Consider the following 10,515-nt stretch of genomic DNA (forward strand, 5'->3'; position numbering starts at 1 on the left):
CACCGACGCGGATTTTGGTCGGATTTGAACTCGGATCTTCGGCTCGTCAGAGCAGCGCACCTTTCTCTGCGCCGCGATTGCCACTCGGTTAATCATATTATTTATCTATTATAAGGTTTGTTTGTGTCGCATGCCCCACCATGCTCGTACTCACACCACGCACTCCAAAACTAATCTGCTCCAATCGCCACCTTTTATCCGTGATCCAAGTGCTCTCTGGTGTATATTGGAGTATGCGACGCGAACAAACCTATATATTACATAAAGAGGATATATATATACATATACACATTCTGACGTTGTTATATTTACTTACAAGATCTTCACGAAAAGCTTCATCTTTTTTTAATTCAGCATCAAAAACCTTAAAAGACTCCAATGTTTTGAAAGGAATCGATTCGATTTTTTCCTTCTTTAAGAAGTCATCTAATTTTTTGAAATTTGAAGATCTTCTATGTATTTCGATAGGGTGCGAAGAAACAATGTCGTCCTGTTTGAATTTAATTTCTGTGATATGTCCTACAAGTCTTGCTATTTGTGCGGATAAATTCCGATAGCATTTTAGTATTAATTCTTGCACAGGCAATTCTACAAAATAATTTATTCGTTAAAATTATACATATATACGATTACATTTTAATTCAGAGCTCGCAATCCGCGGGAACACGGCCGATTCTCAGTTGCTACCCCCACCACTACCCCCACTCGCGAGGCTCGGCGCCTTCGCGGGTGACGGCGAAGGTAAGAGGAATAGCGGTGGGGGTAGCAACTGAGAATTGGCCGTCTGTGTCCCCGCGGATTGCGAACTCTGTTTTAATTTATTACATAAATAATGTTAGACATACGTTTATGGCAATTATTTATCAAAATTATTTTATTGTAAAATTTAATCTATGTTTCTTACTATTAGCTTCGTCAACGTCAATCGAATTTTTTTCAGCATTAGTTGTCTCCCCATTTTCTTTTTCAATATCAGTCCTCCTTTTCTTACATAAAATATCGTTTTCAGAATCAGAAAAAGATTCATCAATAATGTTACTCGACTTATTATTAACAGTTTTACATTTGAGTTTATTAACAGTTTTACGTTTAATTGTATCACTGTCGCTTTCTAAATCGCTAAATTCGTTATTGCTATTGGGGCTATTGGGCTCTGATTCATCATATATATATATTTGTTCTGACTAGATCGATTTGTAATATTTTCCATCTGTGTTTTATTACTTGCAATAGAAACGTCACATGCTTCATCATGAAAGAAAAAATATTTGAATCAAAATAAATAAGAAATATAAAATATATAATTATTTTAATATGTAATTAAGTATTAATTATGTATACAAAATATTAAATAAAATATAATATTGTTATAGAAAAAGAATAATATAACTATAAATACTATATAATATAATACTGTACCTATATATTAAAGCTATAATTTAATATCTGCCGCCGTACGTACGTACGTACGTATGTTTGCAATGTACATAATCGAAAGATTGAAAAGACAGGGAGGAAAGATGACACAGCGATAGAACTAACGTACTAGAGACAATGAGGGTAGCGGGAGGCTGAAGCAGGCCATACTTGCACACTTTTTTTTATAGATAGAGTATTATTAAAGATAGATTAGTGTTGAATTAAAACATTTAAAACATTTAAAACATTAAAACATTTAAAACATTTAAAACATTTAAAACATTTAAAACATTTAAAACATTTTAAACATATTGCCAAAGAAAACTGAAAACAAATTTTTTTCACGAAAACAAAGCTTCCTCTATGAGGAAGCAAAATGAGCGAAATTATACAAAAGGATTTCTTTCCACACCTAGAAAAGCTACAAGCACAAAATTAGTATGTGGATGCTTTATTAGAGTAGAATGATACGAACAGAATGAGAAAGCTGTACGCAAAGTATATAGTTCCGGCCGACCCGTCACTGAAAGGCCGATCAGTCCGGCGATTTTCGAAACTCCGTTGCGCAGAACTGAATCAGTGAGGAAAATAGTTTTAAGGAAAATAGTTTTAAATAGGAAAATAGTTTTAAGTGAGGAAAATAGTTTTGGAAAAACAAAGTCTACGTATTCAGTGGAAAGGTGTCGAAAAAATGTATGCACTCGGAAGGTTGAAGCTATGATTTAATATGGAAAGAATAAATAACCAGAAAAAAAGATATAAAGTAAAAATAGATTTTGCACCCTGCTACGAATGTGTTAAGTATTCTCTATAAAAGTATATTGCACGTACATGATTTAATGTTTGTATGATCAGAAGATTGAATCGGTTTTTCTAAATCAATAGCAGGCATTTCCAATGCGTCACATGCAGTACCCTTTACTTTCTTTTTTCCTTTTAACTTATACAGTTCCTTTTGTTTAAGTTCCTTCCTTGCATTTTCTACCTCATCATTATCCGTAGTGAAACCGTATGTTGTATGTATCGCATTTTTCAGTTTTAATAATTTTTGTTCAGCATGACTGTATGTGTCTGAGTTATAGAAGAATAATTACACAGGCCCACAAAAAAAGTACCCTGTGCTGGAGATCTGACTAGGCTATTCTTATATATTTTGAGTCGCTGATTACAAATCTGACGTCAAAATTGCTCCTTCACGTCACAGTTTTTTTTCTAACATAAAAAAATGTGGGTTTTTACTATTTTTTGCTATTTTTTGATGTTAGAAAAAATTGTGACTCAAAATACATAAAGAATAGCCTAGTCAGATCCCCAGCACAGGGTACTTTTTTTGTGGGCGTGTGTTATTTAGTAATATATAATACATTAATAATATAACATATACATTAAGTAATTTTCTCTATTTACCAGCATAACCTTTCACTGCAATACGGAACCGCGGCCAAGATTTTAATGGAGACTTTCCAGCTTTGACGCGATTTTTCACTTCAGCAACATTTTGTTTAGAACAATCCGGAATAAATTTCGTGAATAAATCATGTGTCTCATCGTCATATGTAATCCACTCTGTTGGAACAATATCAATACTTTTTGTGATATCGTTCCCTTCATCTATAAATTCCACCAATTTGTAGTTTTTGCTGTTGCCATCGTTAACAAATTAAACTAAAAACTCTTTTTCACTATTGACTGTTAAATGATTTCTTGTTAACGAGTGTTAGCCGGATCGCATAGCAACACTGCTTCGATGATCGTCGTTTATCACAGCAAGACAAGAGTTGTAAGCGCGGATAAATTAAAATAAATTGTTAATAATTGTTACATTGTAAATAATTAAATACTATCAAAAATATTAATATTAATTATATATTATTATTATTATTTCATACAAATTCTTTTGAGCGACGTAACTGGCAATTTATTAAACAGTTTTATCAAGTGTTTGTATTATAGATCAAAAGGATAACGTTCGTACCGAATAACAATTAATATTCATTGTGCCCGTAATAAGTTAGAAATCTATTAAAAGAAAAATAATACAAGTTGCAGCCATATTATATGCCGAGTTAACGAATTAAAATTGATGAGTCTAAACTTACATGTTATGTGAGTCAAACGGTGATTAATTAAGAACGAAAGAACTATTAAAATTGTAAACTCGTGGAACAGAGCGACGGCTCTAAAAACGTGTCTGCACAGCATGGCCAACGAACAACTTCTATCGCAGATTTATATAAATACATAAATGACATTCAGTGACTAACAAATTCTTATTCTTATCGTACATCTTCGATAAATTTTCGGTGTCCTGTAGGTTTATTGTGTTAATATTTATTATTAATAGATATTAACATTAATATTTAATACTATCAAAAATATTGAATTGCTTACCTCATTACATAGAATTATTACATAATGCCATCATTTTTGCTGCTTACATATGAAGAAGAGGCATTGTATATATTTTTTCTTCGTCGTTATCATTGATAAAAAATGTGACCATTTTTTGCAATACATTCGACAGAGGTTGCGTCAAAATTATATCCGATCCTTTTTTTACTCTCCACATTTTTAATGTTGATGAATTACACGGATATTCAAACATTGCTTTTACAATCTTTAAAATAATTCCACTGATTTGAACTTCACTTTCATCTGAATGAGTATATATACTATTTACTTGTAAGATCTTTCCATTCGATAGAATCACAGTATTATTTGGAGATTTTGTTGTAATAATAGCATTTTTATATCGTATCTTTTTTATATAAATACTTGATTTATTTTGTTTTTCTTTTTTTTTTCAATATTTCAACAGATAAAGGTATAGTAACCTTTTTTTCAGAAATAAAAAACCTTTCATGAATACGGCGACACAATTGTGCTAGTGGGCGATTACCACTTCTTATAAAAGTTTTTATTTTTTCAAGAGTATTTTCGAATGGAAAAGCAGTAATTTCACTAAGAAAACATTGCATATTAACTGCATCGTCAGCTAAATGAACAAGACTATGTACATTTAATACTTGAACTTCTTCGCCATCAAGAGACACGGTAGTGTCTCGCGCCAAGTACACGCGGAGCGAGACCGACCGTGACTCTTTTACGCGACGCGACGAGTTGCGAGTACTCGAGATGTTGAGATCTCATATAACGAGTGAACGGATCAAGTTTTAAGTAGGCTTGATCGATAGCTTGGGTCGATTTGGGGGGGGTTTCTCTTATAATATTCCGCTACGTGCCCTACGAGCGGAAATATTGCGACGCAAAGTCCAAATGTGAAAATTTATTTTTAAGATACTACTTCTTCTACTTCTACGTCGACCGTCTCTCATGCCATGCCATCATTTCATTGGCTGGAGTCGCGTCCTTTTCACTTTTTCGACACCAGGGCGGTGCTAGTATCGCCAGCACATATGTATACGTGTGTGTACTGCGCGAGTGTAGATAGTGCGTTTAGCGCGCTGTCAGTCAGTTCATATATATCACGTGATCAGAGAAAATGTCCCTTTCACTTTTTCGACACTGGCGGCGTTTTCGCGCAGTGCAGATATAGTGCGTTCATACGTGTGTGCTGTACTGCGCGCAGTGCAGATAGTGCGTTCAGTGCGCTGTCACGTCACAGTCAGTTCACTTAACCTATATCGTTGAGAGACGGTAGTGTCGTCGGAGCGAGACCGACCGTGATGTGATAGTAACTTACGATAATTTACTCGTTTACGCGGATTAATTCAAGGTAATTGTTTTAATAATACAATTATCCTATCCTATATATAACTACGTTTACGCGAGTGTTTACACAGGTTAACCTAGATTGTTGTGCATAACATGGATCTTTCTTATTTACTCGCATGGAGGAAACGATCGTCGCTAATCAGAGACTGTTTTTTTCTTCATCATTGAGGAATATAATTATATCTTGGGTGAGTTTATCTTAGATTTTAATTATTATACTTTACTGCAAATTTTCAAAACGTTTTATTTCATGTATCTTAGCACGTCTGAAAGAAACGAAGAGATATTAACGGAAATGAAATTTATATTATCACAGCTTTGATGAATTTATTGAGAAAGTTATGCACCGGACGATCATTCGATTGCAATTAGGGCTATCGGTTCTCTTTATGTTATCAGAACAAGAGGCGTGCAGTTGGCTTTCCACCGTTTCTACATCGTAAGAAAATAAATCTATTTTTCGATAATTAATTTTCGATAATAATGTGTAAAGATTTATATTTGTAGATTTCAGACCGATCATATTCAGCATTGTACAATCTCAACTTTGGGATATGAATATTCGCGCTTGGGGCAAAATCGATCATTGACACAAACGTTTGAGAGTTACAAGCTATTGCATATTTGGGCACAACGACTGTCACGTTATTCAATAACTTCTAAAGGTACGCTCATGCATTATCATTGAGTCTATTTTTATATTAAACGCAAATCTTGTTATACATATGTGTCAATGTATATATTTTTAATACATTTACAGAAGTTTTAACAAATAGTGCTTCGAGCAAAAGAAAAATTTTACAGCAGATCATAAACAGTACCTAATAAAGAGAACGTGATTCCTTTATTAAAAGATTATTGTTGTAGCTTCGGATTTAATTTCAATGATTGCCTTTTGAATTATTTACAAATATTACTAAAAACGTGGAATCCAACGATAACCGTTTCGAATACAAGCGTGAATAAAGGCAAATGATATAAGAAAATAATATGTATTTGTGACAATTAATTTAATATTTGGATATTTACATATTTTTATACGTAGATCATTTTCGTATGATATTGAACACCAATTTAATAATCGAGTAATATATTATAGAGTTACTTATCTGTAAAGATGAAATCGATGAATTAAGAAAGAAATGTAATGGAGTTGTTGCGCAAATGGAAGATAAATCCATGTTGAAGCGATGTATCTCTACGTTATAGGAACACGTAAGCTATAAAAATGTTGGATAGTATAGTTTCTTATAATGTGAATTTTACATTTAAATTTCCAGATTACATTTTACCACTATGAAGTGTTTATTATACTAATGGATCTCATAGGAGACAAAATATGGAAAAGAGAAATTATCTTTGCTTCTTGCAAAATTACACTCGGAGCGGGTAAATTATAATAATTTCGCATATATTAATTTTGAATTTAATAATCATACTATCAATCATGACAGGCTTCCTACACCAATGGAACACGATGAGTGGATACAGCTTAATCCTGGACATAGTACGTTGCCGCCGATAGCCCAATGGAGACTTCCGTTCTTGCTTAAAGTCGATATTTGGAAAATCATTAGTAATATATTCAGAAATAAATTTATGGCCAGCACTTGGATGATTACTTAACTTAATTTCACATTTTATTAATTCTCGTTACTAGCACCTGAGTTGAATTTAAGAACATACGGCAAGTGGCTTGACATCGCACCCGTACTTAATTTGGAGGCACATCTCATATGCACATTAGCTATTAAAGGTGAAGTGACACAAGTATGGGGAAATAATTCTACTGCATCGAAAAATACTGCATGGTCGCTTTATCCGAAAAATACCACGTTGCTCAAAGATATCAAGAAATGTATACAACGGATGACAGATTCAGATGGATTCTATTATGGTACTGCAGCATTGTACTATGTCGTAAATCATACACCTCCGGGTGCTGATCGCGTTGCTGCCGCGAAAGAATGTTACGAGTATGCTCAGCTGGCGGCACAGAATTCCACTAAATTCGAAGAAGGAATGTTAGAAGTACGGTAATCTCTGTGTAAAGTACGTGTCTATGTTGTAAAAAATATATTGACTTCTATGGCTTTTACTTTCAGAAAATTAAATTCAAATATTTTTGAGATTTACGTCCGAGCATATTCTACGTACGTACGGATTGGAGAAGATGAGTATCTTGCTCTAATTGAAAATCCGTGCAAGCTGGTGTATGAATTGTATAACGAAGAAAGCATACCATTACGATATCGAACTGCAACCAACTACAGACCCGATATTAACGCTGCTGTTAACGAGCTGGGTAAACTGTTCTCGTTGAATACGATAAAATTGCGTATGGATTTATTGGAAGAATGGCTACAATCTAATGCCAGGTATACCGAATTGTCTCAAAGCTTTACAGAGACGTTTCTAGCGACGAAAGAGTCTGATCAGAATACCAACTATGAAGATAATTTACTTAGGTAATATTGTTGGTACACCATTTTTTTTATATTCAATTTCTAAATCAACAATTGATTGTGAAATATACTTAATTGTAGGATATGTTATATGCTGGAATATGGAGATATGGATTTGTTTGCACAATTTCTTATAAACATAGGTTTCGGCAATCGTCATGGCGAGACTGAATATAGTTGTAACGTACGATATCGAGTATTTCGAATATTGCAGACTGTCGTTGATACTACAACGTTAGAGGAATTGACCAAGCAAGATATATGTACCTTTAGGTATAATAATTATAATAAATTATTGTTTATTTTATCGGCAGAATATAAATTTTTCTTGCATATTAAAACGTTGATCTCACTTCAATATTTCAGAAAGTATATGAAATCGTTACAGTACACCGGCAAATTGGAATCTTTAGAATTATGTTACAGCGTTGATACATTTGACACATGTTGTAAACGAGATATTCAAACTTGAGAATATCAATCCGTGATGTTAAGATACAGTTAAAAGGACTTTGCTTCTAAATTTTAGGATATTGATAATTATGAAGTGAGCGAAATGTAAATCTGTGAGGTAAATGAGAAATAGTCAAAAGAGAAATATGTTGATTAGTGCCAAGAAGAAAACGTAGCAATTAATTGGGCTGATTGAATTGGCAGATCAAAGTGGCATTTTTTCGTATCAAGTAATGAAATGGTTTGATGTTTATATGACTAGCGTCTATGTATTATATTATAAATTATAATCTTACAATATCATAATATTTTATGTGTCGAAATATATTGACCAGTAGTCATTTTTTTATGGCACGTTTATAATACCAATTGTCTGTGGTAAGCAGTAAAATGACGTGCGATAGATGCAGGCGCACATTTGACTCGAATTAAAAATACAAATAAATTGTAATAATGTTATAATATGAAGTTTGTAGTTCGTGGTTAGTCTTTTGAAAGAGAGGAGATAAATATTAACTTGACATTGTTTTCTGCTGAACGCACCTGATGACATACATGATGTCCGTTGATTATACATTGTACCCATGTTCTTTAAATTACGCCAACTACAAAGAGAATATATATATTGCTTTGAAAAATAATTGTAGTGCAACTACTCTTAAAAAATAAAACAAAATTGTGTTACCTAACTCAACCCAAGTGGTATGTATCTTTGTATTCCTGAGGATCTTTCTATCAACCCAAGTGGTAGTAGTTTTAATTCTCCTTGATAAAATTATAATATTACAAGAATTATTAATCATTTTAATCACAAAGAATTAAAGAGGTAACATTATAAAATAAAAATATTTAATTAAAATAAAATAAATAAATTTTTCTTGTAATATGTATTTACGGTGTATTCATAGAAGATATCCATATGTATTGTAAAATTGCAATTTTTATTTATATATATTTTTAAATATGATTTTGAAAATACGTATTATTAGCAAGCTATTTTTTATGTATTTTTACAACATGCGTTTTGTACAATGCAACATTAAACATTTGCTATTTTATTACTTGGTCAAATAATAACAAATACCTAATCATAAGTTAAAAATTTACATATCTAAAAATATATTTAAGTGTTATTATAAAAGTATAAATTATCCTCTAGAATTATAATATTACATATCATTATTTATATTTAGTTTCAAAAGAAGAAAATCATTATACTTGTATAGTTAATCATAAAAGGCATGGTGATAATAGTTTATCGCTGCATTATTATATATCATAATTTAAATAAGACTTCATTATGTATCACATTTCTGTTACTTGAAAAAAATGCTTTTTAATTTTAATTTATGTAACATACATGTACACGCTTATAATATATTAATTGACTGTATTTTTTCATAGATTGAGAACAGTTCTACGGCGAAAGATGGAACAGGAAGTTTCGAAGAAACAATCGTATCATTAGACGAAAGATTTACTAAAGTATTGACACGACTTCTAGATCGAATTTGTGATTTGGGTTGTGATAATAACAATGAGAAATTACTTAATGTGTTATGTCGGTAAGATTTTATTTATATAATTTTTATGCATCCTTTTTTTCTCACACAATTGATATAAAATTAGATACTAATTAATTTCTAAATTATTTATGTTTGAATTAGACTTGACTTCAACATGTTTTACACCGACATACTAATACGTCGAGGGAAAGAAAAGACCGTCCCGCAGCAAGATATATCTGGCTAGTAATATATTATTTCTCATTTATTGCGTACATTGCACATGCAGACGTTGTACGCATGCCTGCATGAAAGATGGAGTAGACAATAATCTGATCAATATTACATGTTTTATTGTTTTTTATTTTTACAAAAAGAAATGATTATTTCAGGGTATATAAGAGTACATAATATAATGGAAGTATATATATAATATAATGGAAGTATATAATATAATGGGTATATGGAATCTTATCTATCTATACTGTCTGCCTCTGCCTCTGCCTCGTCTAATGCCCCAATGATAGTATGGTGATGAAGTCTGTACAGAAAGGCCATAAATCTTTCTTCTTGCCGCCGTATCCCCGTGGCTCTGCCTCTTGGTCTTTGAACTGTAAATAATATGTATATTGTATAAGAAATTTTATGAATTAAATACATATAATATGAATTAAATTTATATATAACGAGAAGATATTTATTATTTCGATAAACATATTACCTTGTCTATTATCTTCGGTATAAATTACGGTACTGCACAACTTGTATCAGTTGTATTGTGGAGTCCACTCTTATAATGTGGCATACTTTTGAATTGATAGTAAATTACTGTCATTAATAACAATTCTTTCCACTGAAATATTATTTATGGTAATAGGAGAGAATAATTATATATAAATAACCAGTACGTTATAGTGAGCTATGTTCTCTTCTAGCTA

The 10,515-nt window shown here is 32.0% G+C and overlaps 1 protein-coding gene across 4 annotated transcripts; it reads left to right on the plus strand.

Annotated features, from left to right (window-relative positions):
- The first annotated feature begins 5,095 nt into the window (after positions 1-5,095).
- Positions 5,096-10,269, plus strand: LOC139787314 (uncharacterized). 4 transcript variants are annotated; one of them, XM_071726378.1, is made up of 12 exons: positions 5,096-5,155; positions 5,223-5,342; positions 5,416-5,593; positions 5,662-5,819; positions 6,435-6,543; positions 6,609-6,730; positions 6,815-7,185; positions 7,260-7,622; positions 7,701-7,892; positions 9,477-9,637; positions 9,740-9,819; positions 9,970-10,269. In XM_071726378.1, exons 5-8 carry the CDS (start codon positions 6,494-6,496, stop codon positions 7,281-7,283), a joined length of 567 nt encoding a protein of 188 aa, XP_071582479.1. In that variant the 5' UTR covers positions 5,096-5,155; positions 5,223-5,342; positions 5,416-5,593; positions 5,662-5,819; positions 6,435-6,493; the 3' UTR covers positions 7,284-7,622; positions 7,701-7,892; positions 9,477-9,637; positions 9,740-9,819; positions 9,970-10,269. The 4 variants fall into 4 exon arrangements, with proteins under 4 accessions (XP_071582479.1, XP_071582476.1, XP_071582480.1 ...); XM_071726375.1 differs by lacking the exons at positions 5,096-5,155; positions 5,223-5,342; positions 5,416-5,593; positions 5,662-5,819 and adding an exon at positions 7,986-8,190 and having other exon boundaries at positions 6,437-6,543; XM_071726379.1 differs by lacking the exons at positions 5,096-5,155; positions 5,223-5,342; positions 5,416-5,593; positions 5,662-5,819 and having other exon boundaries at positions 6,437-6,543; positions 6,815-7,206.
- The last annotated feature ends 246 nt before the right edge of the window (positions 10,270-10,515 follow it).

This window comes from Temnothorax nylanderi, unplaced genomic scaffold (assembly GCF_030848795.1).
Source record: "Temnothorax nylanderi isolate EJ_2023f unplaced genomic scaffold, tnyl_v1.0 TNYL_tig1419_pilon, whole genome shotgun sequence".
Lineage (NCBI taxonomy): Eukaryota > Metazoa > Arthropoda > Insecta > Hymenoptera > Formicidae > Temnothorax > Temnothorax nylanderi.